The sequence below is a fragment of the Neopsephotus bourkii genome, unplaced genomic scaffold, assembly GCF_033783945.1.
Source record: "Neopsephotus bourkii isolate Nb327-2 ecotype Australia unplaced genomic scaffold, CSIRO-AGI_Nbou_v1 NB_234, whole genome shotgun sequence".
In the NCBI taxonomy this organism is placed as follows: Eukaryota; Metazoa; Chordata; class Aves; order Psittaciformes; family Psittacidae; genus Neopsephotus; species Neopsephotus bourkii.
The window spans coordinates 5,738,855-5,766,358 of record NW_026900744.1 but is presented as its reverse complement, the minus strand read 5'-3'; the positions used below and the strand labels follow the sequence as shown (position 1 = coordinate 5,766,358).

Sequence of the window (27,504 nt, the reverse complement as noted above, 5' to 3'; positions counted from 1 at the left end):
CTGACCCTCACTATGTGCATCCTTTGCCTGCTTGGTCTGGAGCAGCACAGTAAGGAGCCCGGGAGCCTGCTCTCCCAAACCTTCCTCACCACGTTGGGAACAGGGGCCATGAAGGTTGGAAAGGAGATCATTGTGGAAGCAGATCCCAAGTGATGGAGGGACGGCCTGGCCACCACTCAGAGGGAACCGTCCCTCCTTGCAGAGCAGCTCCAGCCCCTTGCATGAGGGAAGCAGAGCTGGGGCGGCTGGGTTCATCGAAGCCAACTGCGGATCAGCGAGCAGAGCACGGCCAAATCCCTTCTTCCCGGCATCTGGCACCAAACACCCTCTTTGCAGAAAGGCCCATGCGGGGGGAGACGCCGCTGTTGCTCAATGACCCTGCGAGGACCCAGGTTCCAGCTCCTTCTCAGAGCCACTGGGAATTGCTGGGCAATGCAGCTGAGCATCACCAACCCAGAGGTGGTGAGGGACCTCTCACAGGCAGGCAGAGGTTTGGCTCCCTGAGTCTCCCAACCCATCACTGGAGGATTCCCCAGCTTCCTTGCTTGGAAGCATGGCTGGATGCTCTGGGAGAATCTCAGTGCTGGGATGAAAATCAGAGGGAAGGGACTGCGGGACATCTCAAATGCACCCATCTCTGCTGCTGGCATCACCAGTCGGTCATCCCTCACCATCCCTCCCAGCTCTCCAGCACTGTCAGGCTGCGTGCAGCCAGGGGGTGTGTGCCAGCCCCGTGTGCAGGTGTTCACCAGAAACCATGGTCCTGAGGGGACTTTGGTGGGTCCATCACTGCCTTGGGGTGACCCACATCCCGCCGCGGGGTTAAACTCCCCAGGGAAAGGAGGGAGGAAGACAGGAAAAACAATCACAAGAATTTGTTTCATGCTGCCTGGATCCCTCCCCGCACGCAGCAGTGTTTTTGGACGGCCAATTTATAATCAGCAGTGTGGAATGTTGTAAATTAAATATTTTTAAACAACTTTGCTCTCTCTCTGGTTAAACATTTCAGAGATCGCTCTTTCTTGTCTGTCTCTTGCTGGGTGGTCCCTCCATTCGCCCGTACATCTTCCTCAAACACAATTAACCATTTAGATGTTGCACAAAGGAATAGCTTATGCATACAACACCAGTCGCTCGCTGCTCCGGCGCTGGGGGAGGGAGGCAAATAAGAAGGCAGCTTCTTTTATTTTCTACTAAAAACAAAAACAAGAAAATCCCTTTTTTCCTTCCCCAAAACTATCCCGTTTTTTCCTTGAATTGTAAAGGCACCGATCCAAGCCCATCAGCTGTCCTGGTGCTCAGTCCAACAATCCCCTTGCGTTCCCCCCTCCCCTGAATTTCAGCATTAGCATTTTAAAAGCCTTAAACATACAAGTTTATTTAGACTCAAGCTCTCCCAAGCTCTTGCTTTCCATATTTATATACACACGTATTTTAACGTATATAAAATGTCTGTCTATAGGGCCTGGAAGGAAGTTCTCGTCTGCCGGCCCGTCTGGGAGGCACAGGCACGCTGTGGACCTTGGCTCCCGGGAGATGGAGTGAAACCTGACAGGATCCAGGGATCAGCTGCCCGCCTGGGAGCAAGAGGCTGCAGAGGTGCTGGGGGGATCCTCCGGGTGCTGGACCCTGCCAGGGAATCTCCATGGCCCCAGATTGGTTGCTCGGTGAGGAGGGCCCCGTGCCCTGCCTGCCCCCATGGCACCAGGGAGGCTGGGATGGGGCATGGTAGGCAGACTGCAGTGCCAAGGGACCTAGCTCCAACAGCCCGCTGCAGTCTCCAGTGCTTTAAAACAGGTGACCAAAGGCCACAGGAATGGGCAGGGTGACAGGAGGGTGGCATTGATGGCCACTGTGATATCCCAGGACCAGCGGTACCCGGGTTCTGGGTTACACCATGCACAACGTGCTCTCTGTGAGCCCCAAATGGAGAATGATCTAGCCCCCCCCATGGCAAGACACCAGGGCAGGGACCAGAGCAGCTACTGGCTCTCACTGCAGATTTGGGACAGTGTGGAGGCAGCAAAGCACCTCCTGAGAACACTGGTGTTCCCTAGACCTGTAGGGTTTGTAAGGAAAGTTCTGGTCTCCTGGGACAAGAAGGTCCCATGAGCAAAGTCCAAAGGATGGGCAGGGCATGGGGATGGCCACTCTTTCCAGGCAGCCAGAGGAAGGAAAGCAGGGTGCAGAAGCTAGCAAGAAAGCCAGAAGGAGCAACATGACTCTGCAGGATAAACCTTGGAGACTGGAAGCAGGAAAAGACTACTGAGTCCTCATGATGCCCAGCTCCAAGAGGTTCAGGAGAGTCCTGCTGCTAGGGCTGCACACACAGCATCAACTTGATAGATGATGGGGGAGCCAGACCTGCGGACCTGAGGCCATGCAGCTGCTCAGCCTGGTGCTCCTCTCTCCTTCCTGCCCACAAACCGAACAAGAGTCCCAAAAGTGAGATCAAAGCCTGGTGCCAAGGTTTTGTGTCCATCTGAATACCACTGAGGTGGGCAGCCCACTGTCCCACGGAATGACTGCCTGCTTGCATGCCCTTCATGTGGCTCTGCTCCAAGGCTGCAGGGAAGATGGGAGCCTTCCACATAGGTTTGACGGCAGGAGAGATCAGATTTGCTGCTGCTTCCTGAATGATCACAACCATCACCTACAAAAGCAAACATGAACGGCTGAGGGAGGAGACCCATGGCTCTGGCATCTGTAACCATCCAACAAACGCTTTTCACAAGTCTTGTGTCTTGCAAATGGGTTTGGTTGCACATACAGAATCACAGAATGGTTTGGGTTGGAAGGGACATTAAAGCTCATTCAATTCTAACCCCCTGCCATGGACAGGTACACCTGGTCCACTAGACCAGGTTGTTCCAAGTCCTGTCCAGCCTGGCCTTGAACACTGCCAGGGATGGGGCAGCCACAGCTTCTCTGGGCACCCTGTTCCTGTAACCACCCTCAAAGTGAGTAATTTTTTGCTATTATCTAAACTAAATCTCTCCTCTGTGAGCTCAAAGCCATTCCCCCTTGTCCTGTCACTACATAGCCTTGTACAAGAACCTCCCCATGTTTCTTGTAGTGCCCTTTAGGCTCTGGAAGCTGCTCTAAGGTCTCCCCAAAGCCTTCTCTTCTCCAGGCTGAACAAACCCAGCTCTCAGCTTGTCTCCATGGCAGAGGTGCTCCAGCCCTTGGAGCATCTTTGTGGCCTCCTCTGGACCCACTCTAAGTCCACAGCCCTCTTGTTTTGGGGCTCCAGAGCTGAACGCAGGACTCCCGGTGGGGTCTCATGAGAGCAGAGCAGACAGGGAGAAACTCCTCCCTTGACCTGCTGGTCATGCTCCTTGGGATGCAGCCCAGGAGAAGGCTGGCTTTCTGCAAGTGCACACTGATGGGTCATGTTGAGCTTCTCATTGACAAATACCCCCAAGTCCTCCTCAGGGCTGCTCTCCATCCATTCTGCACCCAGCCTGTATTTGTGCATTGAATTTTCCTGACCCACCTGCACGTCTTGGGAAGGACACTGCTGCAGAGCTGCTGCAGGTGGTACTCACCTCTCACAGGAGCCAGGGCAAGGGACAAAGCTTCAGGTGCCCGCATCATGGTGTAATAGTGGTGCAAGACTCACAGGAAGGAGTAGGGTGCAGTGTGCGCACACTGCTGCTGGGCTCTGCACCCACACCAACCTGCTGCCCAGGGCACTGCCCAGTGACACCCAGGAGCCAGAGGTGCTGATGGATGGGGACCTCAGTGGGCATCATGGCAAGCCTCTGCTTCACCACGTGCAGATGCAGCATGTGGCATGCCACTGCAAGAACCTTCTCACATCAACCCCAGTTGTACATCTGCTCAGGACAAGCAAAAGCACCAGCACCTACAGAGCTGGGAAGTTCCATCTCAGAGAAACATTGTCTATAAAGAACCAACTTGGTGTCAATAGCACTGTGATGGGCACGGGCTGTGACAGTCTGCTGCATGGGTGTGACAGAGCAGCACAGTGAGGAGACTTGCTTGCTCCCTGAGAGGTGACCCATTCTTCACAGCTGATAAGCAGCCCAGCCAGCAACACCTTCCTGAAGGTCTGTAGGACACAGGACCAACAGTCACATCTATAACTGGGAACAGAACTCCATTTCCTTGGTCGCCTCCTCAGTTCTCTTGAAGACAGTAGCATTTATCACTGAAGTTTCCTGACTCAACCCATCCTCTGCTCACCTGATGATGACAGCAGTGTGGAGACCAGGTTAGATGAGGAAGGGTTAACCTCCCAGTGCCCGCCTTGGGATTCCTGAAGGCCCTATTATCCCGAACTATTTTTCATAATTACTGCCACACACGTCGAATGCATCAAGAGTGAATCTTCACTTTGATAATTTGTGCTGTGAAATCTCACTTTGGGATCTACTTTTATCTCACCCCAAACACCTGCAGGTCGTAAAAGGCAAAAAGGAAAAGAAAACGCCTCAAATCCCGGCCAGGTTTTCAAGTGTCAGAGAACACTAAATTAATGCTAAGTTCTAACCGACACAGTAAAGAGCCCCCCACCCTCTTCTTAAATTAGCTAAACAAAAGGACTGAGACTTCAACGTATAATTAAGGCACAAGGAGGTAAAGCTGTAGCTGTTAAGTAAGGGGATGTGGACTTTTCAGAAGCTAAAATGTATCCTAGAAACAGAAAGGGAGAAGGCTTTGTGTTTAAGTCAAAAGTCCCTGCGGACCTCTCTGGGCTTTGCCACAGCTTTCTGGCTAAATGCAAAGCCAGGTAATTACACTCCCCTCTGCTTCTGTTTCTACACACCCAAAATGGATGCCTCGCTCCCTGCCGCACACAGAGACAAGAACTCTCTTTAATTAACCTTTGTGAAGCCTCTGAGATCCTTGGATGAAAAAGGCTCCGTACCTTAGGAACATGTTTGCACACATACGCGAGGCAAAAAACCTCTAGCACGAAGCTGGAGCTGAACTGCAGCACGTTCCTTCTTTCTGCAGCTTGTCAAAGGCTTCGAAGCTCATCCTTACCCACACTTTCCATTCCAATCTGGTCCCTTAGAGAAGGGATTTTGTTTATGGAACTCAGGGAATGTCTGGATTATAATCCCTCTCCTGTCAAATTAGCTAGGAAATGGTAATTTTCCTCAGGGGACGCTGGTGCCCACGAAGCACACATCTAAAATTTATCACTTCAGTTAATGAAATATCATCCCAGCCAGCTGCTGTAAGCACCTCTGGATGTCAAACTGCCAGGGGCAGATAAATGTCCCGTTGAATCCTACCAGATTCTAATAAACAGCTTTTAGGTAGGAACTTGTGTCCAATTTATAAACGTTAAAGAACAGCTTGTGTTTCAATCCCATCCAGGTGCTTTACAATCCTGGCACAACCCCTGACCACAAGGCTATGCGTTTCACATTAGCACGCTCGACTCATCGCACAGATGTAGGTAGAGTCATCCACAGATCATCTAGATGTGGGGAGGGAATCTCTTGCCTGGGATTAGGAATGTCGGACTGACAAGTGAAAGAACCATCAAAATAAGGCACAGCACCCAGGGTTTAGCCCCACTTCCTCTCCAAACTCCTCCATCCCTCTCACATACTTGCTCTTGGGCAGGATTTCAAAGTAACAGCCTAAACTCAGCCCTGATGGAAATGGGTGCCAAGCTCCTCAACTGCAGTACAGGAGAGGAGAGGCGCAGCTTAAACCCATCTGTGCTATGGGGCAGCATCCTGAGAGAGAGGAGGAGGAGGCTGGCAGAGCCACCAGGCTGCAAAGAGCAGCCCTCATTACGGCTGTGTTCCGCTGCCCGCCTGCTGCGTTGATGAGATGCACCAGCCGCATCCCGCGCGGTCTCTCCCAGGCTCGGGGATGGTGGTGCAGGGCTGCAGGGACGTGGTTTACACCGCAGGGAGGGCGGCTAAGTCATTCTTTGGAGTGGGCACAGTCTGTGTGGTCCCTTCTGCTGGAAAAGTACAGTGCGTTCGGCGGGCGCAGGAACCCATATTACCCGGCACAAACCCACGTGCATCCCAATGAGGGGGGAAGGGCTGGCGGACACACCGCTCTGCAAATACTGCTTTATTAAGACATAAATATAAAGCTGCACAGGAAAGGAGCAATGACAGGGTAAACCGTGCCAGTGCTGATGTGTTCGGATGATCTTACGATGCTCGAACATCTGGTTCTGCTCCTGGCTTCCATAAAATCATCTTTAAAACCTACTCCGGTTATATCTCCATCAGCTGTTCGGTGCCCACAATGACTTCATTAACATGTTTGGCTGAAAAGAGAGAGAGAGGGAGGAAGAGAAGAGGAATTGAGTTTGCCACAGTGCTTCAGACCTCGCATTTTGCAAATCTGCAACGATAAAACAAATGAGAAAAGCAGATTCTGGGGAGCTCAAACACGGATTCGCTGCCTTTCTGTGGACTCCAGCATCAATCCCACACACATGGCAAGAGCCTAAACAACTGACTAAACATCAGGAGGCTTCCCTAATGAGTTTTCACATGTATGTGTCACTACTAAACAAGAGAGCCCCGACGGAAGTCACAGCTGCTGCTGACAGGTGTAATCCTTGGTTGAGTCGAAGAACCCTCCACATCCGATGTGGAGATGTGACATAAAATTAGAGATCAGTAATGCACCCGGCCCTGAAGAGCGCCGTGAGCCCAGGAAAGGGGCTGCTGAGCACCTGGGGCCATCACCGAAGCAGGGTGAGATCCTCTCAGCAACCCCTGAGATCTCAACCTAGCATCTGAAAAGAAAGAACTTATTTATTTTGTAATTGAAATTTGACTTCTCCCTCCTGGATTAGGCTCTGCATGGAGCCTCTGCAAAAGTATCTGTGTGAAGCAAGGTCTCTGAGCATTGTTATCACCTCTAAGTGGAACAGTGGACAGCCCTTCTCAGACTACTTGTGGAGCAAATATGTTGGAGGGGCCAGTTCCACAAGGTCACTCCTTTGCCTGTTCCCAGGAGCTCTGCACAGCCCCAGCGGACACATTCATGTGCCAGTGCCTGCCCCAGCACTGTTAATGCACCACTGAAAGAGCCTTCCCTTTAAAATGCAAAAGCAGCTTGTCAGGGAAGGACTGCAAATAAGGGGTTTGAAGCTAAAATAATAAAACCATGTAACTGAAAGCCCAGTGCCTAACTCCCCCCATCAAGCATGTGGCCTCAGAGCATGACACAAAGCTGGTGTGCTCGAAGTGAGTGTCCTCAGGGTACCATGGGGGTGGTGGTGAATGTACACTGCTCTCTGGGAGCTGGACACCTATTCAGGTGGAGCTCAGGTGGTTTGACCCATGCCCTCAGGCTTTCCATCTCCCCTTCTGCACATTAGGAATAACAACTGGCTCTGGAGCCTGGGATAAAGCTCAAGGCTTGAGAGGTGCTGGGATACACTGATGGAGGCTGTGTTGTCCCCCACATCTTACATAGTAGTGGGGGTAGATAGCCAAGGATGATGGAAAGAGCTGGTTGTGTTTTATTTACCCACCTAAAACTCCTCCCCTCAGGGGAGTGGATTTTGCAAGACTGCTGCAAAACAACAAACATGCCACCTTTGGCTAAATGAAGAAATTCCTGGCAATCCCCAGGCTGGCTGGGCCAACACGATGTTTCACTTGGTTTAAAATTCAAGGCATTACCTTTGTACCGTGCAAACCAGTGCTTCAGAAAGGGTTTGATCAAAACCTGCTCTACAGACTTCAAGGAATATTGGACTGTGGCAAGATAATCCTGTGAACGTACGGATCCTGCTGTCTCCTCAGCCTGGGTTAGCCACACCACCTCCTTACAGAGACCCTTCATGAAGGGAAGAATATGGGGATCAAGGAGCTGCTTCTCATCTTCAGCATCAGTTTGAGTCATTTAGCTCTTTGCTGAGGGTATTCAGTGACAAATGACAATGAATCCTGGAGCCTCATGCTAACATCCTGAAGTTGCAATGTGGAGCCCCACCTCCAGCACTTTGGGCAGGACGAGCAGAGGTGGATGCAGTGCTCAGGAAAATCAGGGACTGACTGTACAAGTGCCAGGTGCAAGTGTGATGTAGGTAGCACCACACCACCTCTGCAGCACAGCTCTGCCAACAGCCCCAAGTCCAGCCGTCAGCACCTCTCTCCTCCCGTCCTAGACCCCACACAGCTTTGCCAAGGTACCTCAAATCCAACCTGCAGCACTTCTTGCTGTAACATTCCTCACCCCCAACAACTTTCCCAATATATCTCAAACAGGCCCTGTAGCAACTCCTGTGACTCCATTCCTGAACCTCCTCCAAGCAGACTACCTATCATGTTGATTTCTATGATGTGAATAAGACCCTGGCTACCATCCAGTGACAGTAATTACGTTATGCCTCCGCAGATTAAACATGCCTTCATCTAGGCTTATAAAAAGCCATGTCAATTTATGGGTCTATATATAGGTTATCTGTAGCAACACTTTTTAATGAGGAACTTCTTGTTTCGTTTCAGACAGCATCCTGCACTGTCCTAAACACACAGAGCTGGGTGGGATGGGGCCTGTCACATACTTTGTGGCAGAGGTGGTACCATCTGTTTGTATTGTGCACTGACTTGTATCTTGCATTTTATACCTGAGGAGTCCAAAAGACTACTTGGAAGTGGGCAAATAAGATCACTCCTATTTTACAGATGGGGAAACTGAGGCAGCAATGAGTTTAAAGAATTTAAAGGCACACAGGAAATCAAAGCATGCATTCCCTCATCTCCATCCCTCTGCGTTCTGATCCATGTTGACCAGGTTTCCCAAAGTGGGCACACACAGCCTGCCTGGTATGTCACTGCTACTTCAGACTCCCATGAAATCACCAAACTCATTTCTCCCAGCACAGGCGAAAAGAAAACACATGAATGTGCCTGCCTTAAATCTTTGAGATTTTTAAGTTTAAGTGATAAAGAGGAATGGTTTTGCTAGAAACAAAGCCTGATTCCGCACCCTGAGGGGATGTGATAGGCAGATAAGGATTCACCCTGCTTCCCTCTTCCCTTCCCAAAGCCCTCCTTGCAGAGGGAAGGGAATTCAGACTCCACTGTGTGTGCCAGAGAGCCGAGCAGCAGATAGCGTTTCATTATCAGCCGCGGCTGCCAGTTGCCAGTGGGTCTGGCTGGTACCAGCAAGCTCAGTTCATGCAGAAACTCTGCCTGAAACTCTGGGGGAGGAAGGAGAAGTACCTCACATGCTTAGCTGTTCAGCTCCCTTCTCCTTCCCTAGCTCCCCATTAGGGATTTCTTACCAGGCTGCCTTTTATCTGACACTGGCAGGGTTACAGATGCATTCAGCCCACATAGAAAGAAGTGGGATTAGAGAAAGGACTTTCAGAAAGCCTTAGAGTTGGACTCCGCAACCTTAAATCATGTTCAACTAGATCTTCTCAGATTGGGAGCATCTGGTGCTAAGCGAATCCAGAGCTGATCAACACATTCAACCTTCCTGATTAGCACTTTGCTTCAACTTGCTGATGCAGCCCAGCCTGAAGCCAGCCTGGGCTCTTGAACCCAGCGTCCACGGGGATTTTACTGAGTCTAAATCAAAAACCTGTCACTCGTTAGAGATGCGTTCCTGCTTTGGAAGACATTTGTTTACACATACTGTACACTAACCCCTTAAAAACATACGCACAAGGCGAGCTGGGGAGCAGCGTGCAGCTTTTGGTGCTTGGCTAAAACCAAATTGTAATGCAAATAAACAGAGGGGCGGAAATGACTGCGCACAGGCCCAGCACAAACCCCACCAGCACCCGGGGAGCCCTGCTCCCCAGCTTTCCTGGCAGGTTCCTGCCAAGCTGCTCGCAGAAAGGGGATGCCGGAGCATTCCTTTAAAAGCCATGTGAAAGCATCTCCTTGTTGTTTGCTCAATTAGCCCCAGACAGATTGCTGCTGCTGCTGCTGGTGGCAACGCTGGGTTGTAAAGGAGGAGGGGAAGGAGGGGAAAGGGAGGGGGGGGGAAGGAGAGAGAGGGGAAAAAAAAAGGGTTAGGGCCTAGGCCCAGGACCACCACGAAGTTCCAGCCCTCAGGGGCTCCAGAAAACGTTCAGTTTACTCACTCAATTACATACACTGTTTTATAAACCCTTTAAAATAAAATAGAAAACAGTCCCTGGCACAGAATTACTGCTCTATTATACAGCAGTGATGAAAGCCACTGCTGTGTATTTGCTCTCTTTAAAGCAAGAGATAGTTTAACTTAAAAAACGAGGCAGGGGGGAGGGGAGGCTGCAGAAACGCATGCACGAAAACACGCTGTGGGTGGTTCCTACCACATTCACCCAGGACAGAAAGGATCAGAGAGTGGGAGAGAAGAGCAACTTGTCTCTGCAGTGATGGTTGGCCCTGGAAAAGCAGCCAGGTTGGGAGTGGGGGGAAAGGAACTAAAGGGGCTTAAGGGGATGGGAAGCAGCTGAAGCTTGACTTTGGGAGGCTGGAGGGTGTTTTAAATTACATGTAGAGATAAAGAAGGGAAGCAGGTGATGGGGGCTGATTTGTTTGTGTTTACAGAGCAGTGGGGCTTTCCAGTCAAGGCCTGCTCACTCCACAGCTACACTGTACTTACAGGATCACTGGAGATCAGGGGTGACCACGCTGTGGCCCTAAAGGCTGTCAGTGCCTCACAGATTTGTCTGAAGTGCCATGTCTCTGTGCCGGAGGGTCTCCAGAGTGATGCTGCCCATCAGCTGGGTGCCCCTGCTGCTCCCAGGGGTGGGATGAGCAACTCACCCCAAGGGCACTGGGAATGGAGCTGGTGGAATCTTCACGTAGATCAGCTCTGGCCCATCCTGGGTCTCCAGCCCATGGAACAAGCAGGCAGCAGGGACCTCATCCCAGCAACCATCCAGTGCACAGTGCCAGTGCTCACCTGGTTCAGCTGAGGCTTTTCTCACAGTACAACCAGTATTAACACCTTTGCCCTCAGACCTGCTGGGGGAATAGATGTGTCTTGGGAGTGTAAAAGAGGCAACACTGAATTCAGTGCCTGAAGAGAGATGAATTTGCTGTGGCTTGGAGCAGACAGATGCGGAGTGAAATGTGTATGGGAAAGTGATTGGTCAGGGACCTATGAAAAAGGTTAGTAAAGGATATGGGAGACCGTGAGCTTGGGATGTGCCTGATAGCAAGCTTCTCAGGGAGGAGGGACACACTTGGAGTACTGGTACAGAGTCCTAGCAAAGCGTTAAAGAAAGGGACAGGATTGCACTGACCAATGTGCTCCCATGGACTATCACCACTTCACAGCAAATGTAAGCAGGGATCTCAGAAATGCCAGTCTGAAACTGTCCACACTTCCTGCCAAGATGGCAAAGATGCTGTATTTTCCTGGATACTGCTGCCTGCTGTGCTGGATGCAAGCAGAGGTCCCTTTCCTTTCTCAGCATCCTTTGGGGTGTTCTTCCTGGCTCTTTCATGTGGCTGGGCTCTAGCAGAGCACAAGTGGTCATTTTCTCTGCGTGGAGCATGTAAAAATATTTCCACAAGGTTAGGAACTGCTGCCTTATGGGTAGACTCCACAATGGACATGCTGCGAATGTGGCAGCTCGTTTAACCCGCTCACTTGGGAAGCCTGAACTTCCCTGGCCAGGAATGACAGTGTGCACAAGTGTGACGGTCCCCAGTGGCACAGGGGAGGATGAAGTGTTGCTGAATGGATATTATAGGGAAGTTTAATGCCTCTGCTAAGGCAGAACTGATAAACCATTTTTATACAACTTGGAAAAGAGGCTTATTAGGATCAGTTAGAAATGTAGTCCCTGCATGGTCACTGAGACCAAAAATGACAAATACTTAAGAGATGCCTGTTTTACCCGCCGACAGTATCTTTGTCAAAGACACTCAGCAGTTAAACTGCTTTAGGGAGCAAATCAGTTTTGCTATAAATTTACACCATTCCTACATCATCTCCAGCTCATCTTGCACCCCAGTGCACAGTATACATGTGTGCACTGTTTAGTCTGTGTCTGTTCTTCATGAGCTTTCCTAACTCCCATCTGTGCTGCAGCATGCTTTCTGATCCCGACCTTGTGTCGTGCTAAGTGTTTTCAGTTCCTGAAGACTTCACCAGGAGGTACTCAGCATCTTGCAAGAGCAGATGCTCACCACTACTTGAATGCAGAGCACCAGCAAGTCCCTCAGTTACTTCCTGCCCCTATCCTGCTAAATCTTGCCTGAGGTGAAGCATCCTCACAAGCAGTCACCCATTCATATGTAGAGGTTTCATAAACTGTACCTGCCTTCAGAGGATGACATTACAGAAAAATGGGCTCTTTGGCCCTCATTAAAATAAAACAATCTTACTCTGTTTCATTGAGAAGTCCTAGGACTCCAAGCTTGGAACAGGACTTGGAAAATGACTGGAAATGGGAGCCAGTCCTTACTGGATATGTGCCTTTTTCTGTTCTTCTGAGAAACCACAGAGTTTTGGCTATGTGATAAGCCACTGGAAAGAAAAAAAACAATAAATCTCAGTTTGCACGTGTTCTCAGGAGGGCACCTAAAAGCTCCAGGGACTGTCTGCAGTGAGCACTCTCGAACGTGGAGTGCAGGAGGAAGGCAGGGCTTCCCCCACACTTTTATCCCTGCTCTACGCACCAGTGCAGTGCACAGAACTGCTTCCCTCCTGTGCCCAGAACAATCCTGCCTGGGCACGACAGTGGTACAGAATGGGATGCAGTTTTGACTCAAAACAGCCAGGGAGCAAGGGCCAGATGGGAAATGGAGCATGGGACTGTTAGGCAAGGGGACTGGAAATAGCAGCTATGGTCAGACCAGAGGAGGAGTCAGGTGGATATCTGGGAATAATCAAGTAAGAGGGAAAACCAAAACTCTCTATGGGAGAAAGACTAGAGGAAAAACCAAAGAGAAGCCTAGGAATGGGATGACTCTGGTCCTGAGGCAATGACATATCATGGACCTGTGAAGTCAGGATCATGTAGGACATAGGAGATGTAGTTGGGGCTCAATGCCAATGCTGGGAATAGGAGCAGTAAAGTCTACAATAACTACAGCCTTCTCCTCCCAGTACCAGGAGTGGATCTGAGGGCTGCTGATACCCATGGGCACCTGTGAAACCTCCTGCAAAGAGTTTCTCTTGTCCCACTGCAGATCCAGCTCCTTTTAATGAAGATGATCCATCACTATCAGTTCCCATCAGCTGAAGCAGCAAAAAGCAGTACAGTGGAGTTCAAGTTTCTGACACTGCTAATGGTCCATGCAAGGGCCAATCCTGCATAATAAAACTTTTCTTGTTTCTTTTTTCAGTGGACTGAACCTTCCCTCCCAACACTGACAAAGAAAACGCTAAGGCTAGAATGTCAAGTCTGTAATAGCTAGGAAATGCCATATGTAACATGCAACTTCAGCACTTAAGTTGGCCAGTCCAAATGAATGGGTACATGATTGGAATCTCCCTGTCTCTCAGGTCTCTGTAAAACAGAGAAAAAAACAACCATGTTCAAACTGAGGAGGTAAAATGTGAAGCTGTTAACAGTTGTGAAGCATTAAGATGACAAATGTTGCAGAAAAGCCTTAGAAAGGAAGGATTTTGTCTCTTGCATAGTGTGCAGTAATTAAGGTTTGAGACACAAACTGAAACAAGACAGGAAAATGAGGAATATGGAAAGCCCCCGCATTCAGCAAGCACTACTCATTCTGGGTGTTGACTGTGTCAAAGCATCAAGGAAAACAAAAATATATGGTGGCATAAAAACTGCACAGGAACAAGCACACTGAAGTTCTAGTCTACAGCCTGACCACAGAGGTGATGCTGCTACTAAGTATGCACCAGGATACCAAGCTAAGATTACATCAGCATCCTGAATGCTGGTATTTTTTCCCTTTCTGAACATACACTTTGTGGCAACAACACTCCTGTAATGCACTTTTGTGATGTGCAATGACTCAAGCTGTCCTTAAACAACACTGGCTCCGTAATTCCCAATGCACATAAAATATCCCTGCCCCAACAACAACAGAGATGAGGGTGAGAGATAACACGGTGAGTTTTATGTCAGTTTTGCTAGTTCTATCCTGTGTGTGTGTGTCTTTACCATCTCTGTTCGTGGTGTTGCTTTGAAGAAAGGTTAGGCCCTTTACTGTGTATGCCTCTTCCTGGATAACCTATACCAGATGTATAATGTACTCCCTGCTGAATCTGGCCTAGAGACTCCTTTGGGAACTGTACTTACTGACTCCAGGGCTCATCTGACTCCTTGACTGGCCCATCAACAGCACTCCCTCCCTCTAGTCCTACTTCAATGCTGCTTTTGAGCTCCTCTTTTAAAATAGGTTCATCAAAAAGACTGGAGCATGATTCTAATAACTGTCTTCAAAACAGTGATTGAATGCTCTGCGCAATTAAGTTCTTCCAGAACTGCTGCCTGCCATTTCCTACCCCTTTAATAATTACCTCTTTTTTCTTAGATACCAAAGTGTTTTTCAAACTGCTACCTGCGTGAGGTAGCTTCACAAAGCCCATCTGTTAATTCTCTGCTGGCAAATTCCTTAAATTAAAGTATCAAAGAGGAAGGAAAGTGGATGCTTCTTAAGCATGGTAATAAAAGCAGTAGGAAGAGAACAGTATGACTCTCAGGAGGCATGGCTTGCAAATCCAGAAGTTTTATTAAACTCCATACCTTGACTTTAACAGAGGCACTTAAAAGTACCATCTCTGGCCATGCTGTGATGGGGCTTAAGTTAAGGTGAGACTGGGACATCACAGATGACAGTTACCTGCCCCTTCCTGTGTCTCTAACTTCTTTTCAGGTTGAAAATACTAAGCTGCATCTGATCTACCCCAGTAACCAGTGTTGGAGTGTTCCCTCTAGTTAGGTGTCCAGAGCTTTGCCAAGCCCCATTATTAAGTGATGAGGTCTCCCGCCATGTCCCCAGGGAGATTATCCCACAGCCTACCAGACCACATCGTTAGGAAAACGTTCCAGATAGCCAACCTAAATTGCGTTTAATTCAATCCCATTACTCCCAGCTGTACCATTTGGACCACCCTAAATATGCCCATATTCTTCCACAGAAGGAAAAGGACGAGAGCTGGTTTGAGTTACGTTTGCGTATCATTTGTGGTAGCTGTTCTCCTGCCATCCTCCTTGCATGGGACTGGAGTTCATTTTATGAAAGGAGGTCAGAGCAACACTGGCTCAAAGAGCTCCTGTACCCCGAGCAGTGTGGCCAGGACTCGTACAGCAGAGCAGGGAGCACACAGCCAGTTCTGCAGCAAAGTCAACTGTGGGATTTGCCTGGGGCTGTGTAGGATGATTCAGGGATATTTCTACCTTTGATGAATCCTGGCTGATGCTCTGGAATAAGGGACTGCTGTACTTCTGTTTTTTTCATGTTTCTGGGAAGGTGTACGCAGCTTTGCTGAGGAGGTTTCTAGCCATGTAACTCCCAGACTAGGGTCAGCAGCCAGCTGCTACTGCTTACGTCTGCTCAAGTGTGATCAGCTTGCAACAAAAGGTGGCTCCAACCCAAGAGAAAGAGGTTTTTTTTTCCTAACCTGGCCATGGAAGCTCGAGTTTGAAGCAGGAAAAGTTACCAAACAGAACACAGCCAAAGTCTTGATGAAAGGAGGAATATGGAAACAGACTTACAGGGCCACACCAAAAGCTTGGCACAAGATACAGGAAGTCTTGGGCAGGGGAAAGGAAGTCATGGCATGCTTTCACAGCAAAAAAGAGAGCGCCCAGTTTACTACTGGACCAGCCAAGGTCAGAAGAGACATGCTGGGCTGGAAAGACTCCACAGTTCAGGAAGTAAGTCATGAACTTCGCAGACAGATCCCAGACCACCAAAGAGAACCTGACCCCCAGCCCAAAGAAATTCCAGAATGGTTAGGAAACTGAGGCAGGGAAATGAACTGAGCCTTCATTATTTTTTCTTGCTCAGCATAATGGTGTATTCATGATCTACCTGAGTGTGTCTTTGCTAACGTCAGTCATAGGTTTCTGAACAGTTTAACTAGAGGGCCCACAGACTCATTAAGAAGTGGGTTTAAGCTCTGGAGAGGTGAGCAGGCAATAGACTACAAAAACAGGCAAACGAACCACAGGTTATAGCTCTGTTACTCTCCCTGCAAATACATCTGCAGACCCTGAAAAATATTCAGACAAGGACAATCAAGAAGAATGAATGATTTCCATTCTAAAATCAACCAGACTAGGATCTGCACCCTGGAAGAGACTACTGGTGTGAGCAAGGTCAAAGGGTGATATTCTGTTTGATATAATCTGTGAAGGAAATCACACATACTCCTATTTCCTAAATAGCTAAAGCTACACTCCGTCTCCTCATAGTTCACGCTGCAGGTTAACAACCAAACATGAGCTGATTCAGCTCTCCCAGTGATTCATGCCCATGTGGCGCTTAGGGACGTGGTTTAGTGGTGGACTTGGTAGTGTGGCAGTAGTAGGTTAATGGTTGGACTCACTGATCATAAAGGCCTTTGATTCTATGATTCTATGTTCAGGCATCAAAAATAATGCAAATCTTCACTGATAGGGGGGCAATAAACACTGCAAATGCCACTGATTTAGACTGATGTGATGGGCAAAGCCACGAGTAGGCAAAGACTCTGGCATACAGGAACCAAGACCACAGTGCACAGAACACTCACTGCGTGTTTCCTACAGTATCAGAGACGTGCAACTGCAAAATCAATACATTGTTTTCAGGAGTCTTTTTCACTTTTAGTTTCAATTTAAAGGAAAATTTGCCACATGCATAACTGACAGTAGGCTACTTTATACTACATTAAATGCAAACCCTGCTCTGTACCGCAACACTTACAATTGAGAATCCACCCATAAAGACAAAGCAAGCAAACAAATCCTGATCTGAGTAAATAACTTCACATGGAGTCTGAAAAGGAACTCACTTTTGTCCTCAGTCCACACCCTAGAGTGGGGATCTGCCAAACCCCAACAATAAATATTCATTAAAAGCCCTCTGCTTGGGATGCAGTCACTGAGACAGCCATTTCCTGCCCATTATCTCTTAGGGCAGGAAATCAACAGTTCCACTCAGGCGGTTACCACCGAGCCCTCCCCATGTGCACTTCCAGCGGATGGCTTAAATTTGCCCAAATGAGTGCCACGTAGTTGTAATCTCTCTGAAGTCCCAGAACAGCATGTCACAGCAGTAAAGCAGATCTGAACATAGCTGCCCTTGTATTTAGTAGTGAGCACAGCAGCTCCTAGTATGATATTCCATCTCGAGCTCTTGCTTGGAGCAAGGTGAATAGGAGCATGCTGGCATTGTGGGTTGGTAGCATCTACAGACAAGGATGTGTGTGCAATCAGTAATCTGACTGATGAAGATTACTAGTCAAAGTAACCGCTCCTTTTGCTGAGGACAACTCCAGGCTGATCTAATTGTGGTCTCTGGGAAAAGACTGTCTTAGCACCCAATCTTTCTTTGTAACAACAACAAACCTTTTCTGCCAACTTCAGAGGAGCAAGTTCCTGAACTATTCTTATGGCCAGAAGCTGTACCTTCCATGAAAAGCAAATCCCAATATTACAGGACACTACACTGAAGAACTGCCACTGTTTACTGGCACTTCATGAAGAAGCAGGAGTAAAGCCTCAAGGAAGAACTTCTGAAAGTGATTACAAATGCACTGTAAATACAGCTCCATTGCTTACCTTTGGTTTCCAGCCTCTGATCGCTTCCAATCAAACAGTCTTTGATGTCTGCACCCTTCTCTATTATGGCGTTATGACAAATGACACTGCCCTGAAGACAGCACCTACAAGACAAACACAAAATAAAGCAAGAAAGTAATTTAAAATGACAGGTACAAAACAAAGGTATCCACCGGCGTATCTAATGAGCCTGCTACCTGATCCTGTAAGCAGGTTCAGTTCTCTCTTTTTTCAGGAACTCCACTATTCTTTTCCTGATCCTCACACCCAGTTGCTGGAAAAAATTAAATGCCAGCTGTCAGAATGGGTCCACAAAAAAGGGTTTCCAGTTTTCCCTCCTGTTAGAACAGCTTTCCTCTACATTTGCTTAACAGAATAGACACTGACAGAGGATTTCATGGACAAGACGCTGGCTTGGGAGTTGGGGCCTGGATCAGGTCTTGTGTTTTCCACAGACAGTCTGGGTAACTACAGCAGTGGGTTCTCTGCTCAGCTCCCCAGTTCAAAAGAGGAGCCCAGTCCTTCCCTCTGTATTTTCCTGAGAAGTTTCCTATGTTCCAGCTTGCCAGGCACTAAGTAAGGTTTGGGAGAAGGGACAGTTTAATACCTCAGCTGGTTGCCTTTGTTCATGCTGCATTCAAACACCCAAACATGATTACTCTGCACTGAACCAATGTAACCCACACTGGACCTGCTCTACTTCACGCTCAGATGTCTTTGACATCTGAAACACTACACAGGATGGAACTTCACCAAAAATCACCTTCTTCCAAAATATGTTTGTATCTGTGATAACCAGCTTTCAAATCTGCTGATCTGATTGTCCAGATAGGAAAGAAATTCAGAGTCCAAGTGCTGGCTTTGTAACTCCCCTGTTGAGAGATGCTCAGTGAGTTTGGTCTGAGCCCCTTGATGCAGTAAAATGGAAGTTGTGAATCTTTACTAGTGTCAGTGATGTGTCCTGAAATGCTCTTCACTGAGCACCACAAGTACTGATAAATTCCTTCCAAAGCTACAGAGAAAAAACAAGCTATGATGCAGATTATTTGTTTCCTTATTTTCACATGTGCAAAGATAAGCAAGAGGACAAACTGTCATCGAAAGACACAAAATTTGAAGGCACCAAGCTAAGAAGTGTCTAAAAATACTAAGTCTGACATACCAGCTGATTGGGAAGAAAGTGTAAGGAAGATCTGTAACCTAGGGAGATGCAGGTCATCTGCTTCCCCATATTAACCCTGCTGTGAAGCACGGCATTTCATATATTGTCCCCCGTATTTCTGCTAATATTAATTACAACAATTGTGAATATTCTTGCTATCCTCAGTTGAACAGCTGATCTAGTCATGAATTTCTGTATGGGGGGTGCCACAGTTCAATGACCTGCAATCATTCCCCATCTTGGTCACAAGCAACACCACTACTCATTGCACTAGTGAAACACAGCTGCACCACACCGTCAGGCTGCCCCATGACCAGAATTGATACCCTGGAGTCTGAATTAACAGCATAGAGGAGTTTTGGTATCAGGTCGAAGCCCTGAGCCTCCATTCTGTACTGGAGAGCTAGCCAGCCATGGTCCTTAGGAGAAGAGAGAAACATCACTCCTCACTCCAGACTGCTGATCCTAAAATTAATTCCTAGCATTTTCCTGCTCACACATCATTATTATCTAGCGTACAGAATGTGCCATTAAACATATTACGATTCTGTTGCTTGTGTGAGTCAGAGCAGAAACCATCTGCCCCACAAAACCAGCATTAATTCTGCAGGAGTAAAAGCAATAAAACCGGACCTCAGTCGCAGTGGTTAGCAGTTACGACCCCCCTTGAACAGACTGTCCCCTCTGAACAATTATTCTTTTAACTCACTTAAACTCCCCCTCCTCTGACCTATAAGGAGGCAACGTGAGCAATTATTCCACTAGTACCCAGCTCAGGTTGCCTTGGCAAGGTTTTTACTAACATGTTAATAAGATAAAAAGCGGCAAAGATACACAGCAGACCCCTGCCTGTCTTTGCTCTCACACTGTCACGATCTGCTTCCTTTCCAATAGCTTCATGTGCCCGCGCAGCAGCTCAGGCCATCGTCTTGCGCAAGAGCAATCACTGAGAGCAACTCTGTCTTCCTCTAGGGAGGAAGGACTGCCCACCACTGCCATCCTGACCTGGCTTTCAGCAGGACCAGTGAGGGTGACGGGAGAGGTTGCTCACTTCCCACTGAAATGGCTCCCATCCAAAATGCACACTCCAAAACACCTCCCTCCTCCTGAGCCAGGCGGATGAGAGCTTTCCCCTGCAAAATTCTAGGTTCCCACCATCTATCACAGCTTCTGAGCATGAGAGCAGCTGTGAGTGCACTCCACCTCTCAGCATTATCCTCGTGCAGGAGGATATTCCCCAACAGAGAGGAGATTTAAGCTGTTGGAGTTCGAGCTGGAGAATACTGCATGTGTGTTCAGAGCCTACTTGGGGATAGGTTTTCAACTAGCATTGTAACCAAGAAACTGCTGATGACATTAACATCAAAGATAAGGGAGGTTCCTGCCAAACCATTTGCTGGGAGGGACAGGCCAGGGAACCAAGATGAACTTGTCTGTGCCAGGTGTTTGCAAACCAACCCTTCCCTAGTGCCAAGGTAAAACAAAACCCAAGAACTCCACCACCCTGGGAGTTTCTCAAAATTTATAAACCCAACCAACTGCAGGAGTTTTAAAACCATACTGGATGCTCAGATTACCCCAATCACACAAACCAGCAGCGAATCCGGCTTTTATTGCTCAAGTGGAACAAAACTTCAAGAGATAAAAACACAATTTGTGGGTGTTCCCTTCACCCGCTGACAGATGTAACACAGCCATTTTGAAACCACTTGTAAATGCCTTTTTTTTCTTTCAAGAAGTATGTTATAAAAGCCTGCCAAGAGAAGTATTTTGTGTGTTTATTTAATTTTTACTATTTTTTTAAATTGAAGAGTAAGGAATAAACTTTTATTCTCTTACAGGGTTACTGTCACATCTTGGGGCGCTCTGCTATATTCTCCTTGGCGAAACAGCCACCGTGGCTCCTGCCTTGCTTAACGATTAGGTGCTATTAGCCCTCAAAGGTGCTCCAACAGCATCCAGCTCCATCCACACTGTCGTGTGTGTGCATACACACACATTTGATGTACTGCTTTATAATGCAAACCATATTTCTGCCCCCCTCCCTGAAAATGTAGTATATTTTTAAACTTTTCAGCACGGTGAAAACGGATCTCTCCTGACCTTAAAATCCAAAGAGCATGTTCAAACCCACAAGAGGAACTAATTTGGGGCGTTTGATTTATGGCCGAAATTTCAATTTGAATTTGTTGTAAGTGTAATCACAAACTGAAAGCCTGGCAGCTGGGTGTTTTTGGGAAAATAAATAAAAATATATTCGGTGTGCGCCTGCATTCTGCAGAGAGCATTTTACAAGCCCAGTCCTGTAGTGGGAACAGATGTAGCTAAGACATTAATTTATAATACAGGTACAACGTGCGAATGGAAGCATATGCGTGTACGTCTGTGTCTGCGCACACGTACGTGTGTGTGTCTTACAGAGAGGCTGGCTTTGGGGTGGGTTTTTTTCTTTGGAAGTGAGAGAACAAGAGCAAAAGGAGTAGTGGCCAAGGAGGCATGGGGGGATTACAAGGATTTAGGTCTTTAAACTGCAGACCACCTAACAAGATCACTCTGAAATGCCACTAATTTCAGTTAAGGCCACAGACCTCCCTTCCTCTGCCCTCCCTCTCTTCCCCCATTGTAAACAACTAATCCCAGCAGAAAACAACAGAGAGCAAAATGTACACACATTCTGCAACATTCCAGGTCCTTCTTTATCTTTTATTTATTTTTCTAAAAGGTCAGCCTATGGAGGGAGGGAGGGGGGAGGGGAAGAAAGCCAAAAAAACCTCAAGTCCATCTCTTGTGTGGGCTTGAAGGAAGCTGGGAGAAAGCAAAGTCCAAGAGCATACAATATGGAGCTTTTATAGCACAGCAATTCCTCGACTCGGCTTACTTCTCCCTCCCTCTGTTTGTGGCAAAGTCACATAGCTTTAAACCAAAGGACAGGGTGGTCGATTACATCTGAAAGAAATGTAAAGAACTGAGAAAGAATTCCATCTCCTATCGACATTATAAATAAGGAAGTATTAGTCCCAGAGACAGGCTGATTTATGCAGCCCTGGAACTGCTGACTTTCAGCCTGCGTATCGGTCTATAAATCAAACCCTTAAATCAAGTATGTCAATTGCCGCAGCACTGCGATACTTAGGAGAAGCAAGGCACCTACCACTGAAAGCAGGAAGACTGCCAGGGGACTGAGGTGCTGTACCCTTCTTAATTTTCTAAAGTGTAAATCTGAGATCAAACATCCTTTGCGGGAACGGGAAATCAAAATACGCAGCGCTCAGCACACCGGGAGCAGGCTGCAGGAGTCCAAGACACAACCCCCTAATTACAGGCTACCCACTGATTATTTAGGACTCTGTGATTAAAGTGATGAACGCTCCTGGGAGAAAGGGGCTTAAGTAACTGAGGTCAAGACCTCAGCTGCAGCACTCGCCCTAGTTGTGCAAGCTTAGGAAGGTATGAATGTCACAGGTTTGCCTTACAGCAAATCTCCTGAAATGCCAGTGGAAGTTATCCAGGACTGCTAGTTTAATCCAATTGTGCCAAAACCCTGACATAATCTTTGTTGGGCAGCAAAGCAAATGAGGTGTCTAAAATGCAATGCTTAAAACTATACACTCACGAGGAAGAGCGAGCCTGGAGCACAGAGCTTAGGACAGCCTGTTGGTACTGCTATGCCATGCCAAGAAGCCAGGTTTCTTGCTCCTCCAGATGAGGTACGGAATGGAGAGACTGATTCAGGAGTTAAAAGCAAAGGGTGACATGCCTCGGCAGCTACTTTGCTGACTGAGGGGTAACAGCTGTGGATTCCCCTGGGAGCAACATCCCATTCTGCCCTGACCAAGAAGATAACAACTACAACAGGCACCTTAGTAACACTGAGAGGTGGGCAAGGAGAAGGGTAGAGCTCTAAACCCTATGAGCAATCCCTCAAGGAATCCCGTTAGCTAGTGAGTCAGTGACTGGGACACACGGTCACAGGAGTGAGGCACAAAGACCACGGGAAAACAGGGAAGAGCCAAAAACACTACTAGGAAACCTGAGAACCTGAAATGTTGCCTTCACCAATATGCTTTACACACCAATATATTTTTATACCAACGCAGTTTTCCGCGTGAACAGAGGGCACTGTGAATCTCATGATATACACTCAAGTGAATACCAAAGACTACAATAGGTGCCAGCAGTACGTGCTATAATTTATAGATACATTTCAAAGCAAGCATTCTTAAGTGAATTTGGGCTTTGATCTCCTGTTTTTCCCCTTGGGGGTAACAAAATCATTCTACCAACCCCCCTAAATTCTTCACCCCTCTCTGAGGGTGTTTTCACTAAGGAACTTGTTTCATGTCTCTTTTCTAGCCAAGCTCATCACTGTGGTATGGCTCCTTTACGCTTCTTCCCCACACCCTAAACATTTTGCATTACATATTGCATATACTTGCCAGCACTCGTATTTTCCAGTGAAAGTTCAACTGACCTTACAGGATTGCCTCAAACCTACCTTAATGTGTTTTATTAAGTGAAACTTGGGCTGCTGGGGGAGGTCGCCTGGAAGGTTGTGCCTCACCTCTGAAACTTCAGTTAAATCCAGCTGATCTTGGAACAAACAAATTGGCGGCCTTTTATGTAGCTGCAAGCTCGGGTTTGCACACTCCAGCAAATGCACGCTGCAAGGAGTTTGACACCAGGAAACCCCCCACACAGGGAAACTGACCTCCCTCTGGATTCTCACTTGCAGAGTGGGAGAACCATGTTGTGCATAGTTTTACACTCAGCTGATGACTGGGAAAAGCTATTGCTGTCTATGTGAAGGTAACAAAGCAGAAAAACTACATACTTACTCCCATCTCTGGGTTTGCTTTACGTTCTTGCTAGCTGGCACAGTCAGACTGAGCAGAGTAACTGGCACACACAGCAGAAAGGCACGTTATCTGGGGTTTTCCAAGGGCAATTCTGGGTTAAGACCTATAGCCCTCCATAGGACATTATTGGTTAAATCAGCTTCTGCACCATATGTTGCTAGGTTGACAAGGAAAAGGGTTTTCTAAATGTCAGTTACAAACTGAGCCTGGCTTCTTAGAGCCAAGCGGAATTTGTTCAACCCCACAGTCCCCTTAGGAACTTACAAGCACAAACCTGGCACAATGTGACCATTTCTTCCTTTTCCATACCCAGGTTGGGGAAGATTTTCAAGAGCACCAGAGACAGTCAAACCCGAATTCCCACAAAAACCCAACAGCAAACGGTTCTTGTGAAAAATCTCCATATGCTTTGATTAGACCCATGTGGCTACCAGGAGGCAGAAGCTTATTTATAGCCCCAAAGTCAGATGTACCACTGGCCACCTGAAGAAGCAGATCAGCAGAATGAGCGATGTTTTAAAATGCCACTTTTCAGAGCTGACCTGTGTTTTAAGTTCAACATTTGATGTACAAGATGTTTGGAAAATTGGGAAGAGCTCCCTCCGCTATCTGGGAAACATCTGCATCTGAGATTAAAGAACAGGTGATTTATTTAAGACAGACTGATGTACCAGGAAGCTAGCCAGAAGAAAACATTGGGGGTTTTTGAGGAGCTGCTAGTAATAATGGTTCAGACGTTCACAAGATAACAGGTACTATATGAGACATATCCTACATATATTAGATACAGTAGAATTTGACTTCAGTTGAAAGTCACTGAAAACCATCCCTGCAAGTAGCTCAACCCTTCCTGCTCAGTGGTTTCCTAGTCTGCCCTCTCTTCTTCCATTTATCTTCCTGAAAGCAAACTCTGATGGCCAGGGGTAGTCTCTCTTCAGTATCTTACACAGCATGTGCATTGAATTAAACAGTACAATGAAAACTATGGTTCCTGACCAAAAATGTTTACAGTTTAAAAGCGAGAGGTGTGACAGAAAGGACAGGATGTAACTGCTACATCACCAAGAGGAGTAAGCCCTTTTTACAGTCAAGGACTATGCCTAGCTTTCTTCATACATTCTTGTTTAACCATATCCATGATATACTTTATTCATATATACACTTTATCCATATATTTAAGCTGAGCACGTGCTTTTTTAGAATCAGATTCTCATTTTCCATGTGCTTTCTGCTAAACCTATTCTAACCTCATTCTTCTTTCTAGGGCTAGATAGTTCAGGAGCAACTGGTGGTGGGAGACAAAGTGTCCAGAAGATAACAGCCATCTTAAAAAAATGGTTCAAGATACAAAATGTTTGGGAATCCCAGCACAAGCAAATGTTTATTTCCAGTTTTGCAAGCTATGGTGCTGGAAAGAACTTAACCTCATTCCTTCTCATGAGGGACTGTACTGTAAAATATATTTTACAATTTCAACAAATGTTGCCTTGGCAATAGGATTATTCCCTTGTACTGCCATTATCCAAGGGGAAAAAGACTACTTATGCACTGAACCCCTATAAATGCTCAATTCCACCCTGGTTTTAATTACACCTTTCTTCAAGCCGCTGACTGTTCCTACATCAGGTGCTGATTTGGCACTATTGAGGAAACAGCCAATAAACTTCACAATCAATCTGCAGTTAGTAGTCAGTCCAGCTCGGCTTGCTTGTTGTTTTCATCCTTTGTACATTTTTTCATAGAAAGTAGCAATAAATTGGAGACATGTGGCAACCCAGAGTAGCCTTTACCCAGTCACACGTGGCCTCTCGCCAGTCCCCTCACTGAGGAACAACATTACAACATATGTGCCATCTACTTTATGCAGGTAGCCAGAACACCTTTAACAAACCCAAAACATGGCTCACTTGTCTTCATATGACTGAACACAGAAGATGCTAGTTTTGGCTGACGTAACATTTCTGGTGCCAGTCCTTCCTCTAGAAATTGTTAATCCAGCCTATTTTTTCTGCCTAGGGAGTCAGAACTCCCCACAGTTTACTGCATCCATGGGACTTATCTTACTTCCCCTCTATCCTCAATAGCCACATCACCTCCCTACAGCTTTTGTAACCCACAGTGCTTGGTGTCAGCTCCCTTGCATTCCAAGTTCCCTGATGTTGCCACACTCGGCCATCACGTGCAGCCTGACCTGAAAAGTATCTGCTTGTCTTTTTAACTCCTTCCCTTTCCAAAAGGTAACCACAGCAGTGTGCCATATGGGGAATTTCAGCAGTTCTTCCTGGGTAGTATGTTTTTATGGAGTTTCAACAACATGCTGTAAGCTTTAAAGACACAATAAGGAGACAAGGTTATCATTCAATAGTTCCTGCCCCTGCACACACACAGACATATGATAACCTCTGTCACATCTGCGGTCCTGGCCTTAGATCCTGAAATGAGACTGCCCACTGCACTGGGCAATCTGGCAATTGTCTGCTGCAAACTCCTTCCTAGAAGGACATCCTCTCCTTCTCTCACTGCTATTCCCAGTTTGGGATACAGCCTGGGGAGATCAAAAGTGAATAATCTATTGAGACATCGCATCAAAGTATATCCACATGATGGACACCAGGATAAAGACACTGGTGTGTACCTGCAAGGGGGAACCTTGCAGAGTTTCAGCCAGAGAACTGTTAAATGTCAGCAACGTAAATACCAGCGGCAGGCAGTACCTGCCTGTCAGAGCTTGTGATTCTACATCCCACAAACTATACCTGTGCTGGCAAGCCCCTGTGCCACACAGAGCATCTTTGACTGCAGAGTGTAAAACACTCAGGAACATAGCTGCGTGTCTATATATTACAAATGGAAACAGGGGACTAAAACGAACATGAGGGGGTCAATTGACCCTGAACTTTCAAATGCAGATCATCAGCAGGTGGTGACTAAAATTCTCTGGCCTGTGCAAGCAGGTGACCGGACATTTCATTTGTCTTTTCCACCATCCAAAACCAAAAAACGAGCAGTTTTTCTGATGAAATTACAGGTGAGACAGGTTGAGCTCCCTTGGTTACCCTGTGTAGATCTGGTACTTCCCAGCAATGGAGGTGAAATCTTGATGCAGACCTTGGGCTGTCTGCATTTTGCTGTCACCCCTCTGATAACCATGACAGCCTATTGATGATTTCCATTAAAACATCATTTGAAACATAAGGCTTTCCTGTATTTCCATGAAGGAACAAAAGCAGCAAAATACTTCATTTTGGAGACTAAATTTGCCACAGAGCCCCTACTGTACTGATTACCAGCATGTCAGCAAGACCATTTCAAAGCATGGGTTACTGTGGACTCAATATTTATCTGAGCTTTTCATGCTTTCCTCTTCAATGACCTCTAAGTAGCCCAAAAATCCTTCCTCTACTATAGTTCCATGTCTTGAATCTTTCCCAGGGAACATTCATTTTCCACAACCAAGGAAAAAGGATATACTATGCACGACAAAATGGCTAAAATCCTTTCAGTAAGTGTATACACTGGGATAGTCTTACTAACAAACAAGAGATTTCAAAATCTTTATCTGCAGGGATGGAATAAAGAATTCAACACGCTTTTCCTGTTAATATTACTTGTAATGCTCAGAGCACTTCAGCACAAGGTCCTGTATGATCTGAGCAATTAGATGTTCCTGCTGCCAGAAGTTAGCAAAGTAAAACCACAAAACTGGTAAAATAAAGCTGATGTTCAGAAAAAAAAACACCAAACCAACCCAAACCACAACAAAAACCAAACCAACCACCAATTTCTAAAACAAAAGCAAAACCAGGAATCTGTAACTAAAT

General features: G+C 47.0%; 2 protein-coding genes across 2 annotated transcripts in view; one reads left to right on the top strand and one right to left on the bottom strand.

The window, feature by feature from the left end:
• The window catches only part of AKR1A1 (aldo-keto reductase family 1 member A1), a 455,840-nt gene that overhangs the window by 24,051 nt on the left and 404,285 nt on the right, over positions 1–27,504 (top strand). The gene's annotated exons all lie outside the window — the stretch shown is intronic.
• The window catches only part of EIF2B3 (eukaryotic translation initiation factor 2B subunit gamma), a 100,008-nt gene continuing 78,558 nt past the window's right edge, over positions 6,055–27,504 (bottom strand). The window contains exons 11-12 of the mRNA XM_061344951.1: positions 17,666–17,769; positions 6,055–6,271 (exon numbers count right to left, since the gene is read on the bottom strand). Of these exons, the coding sequence (XP_061200935.1) occupies positions 6,219–6,271; positions 17,666–17,769 (157 nt within the window). The 3' untranslated portion in view covers positions 6,055–6,218. The remainder of the gene's footprint in view (positions 6,272–17,665; positions 17,770–27,504) is intronic.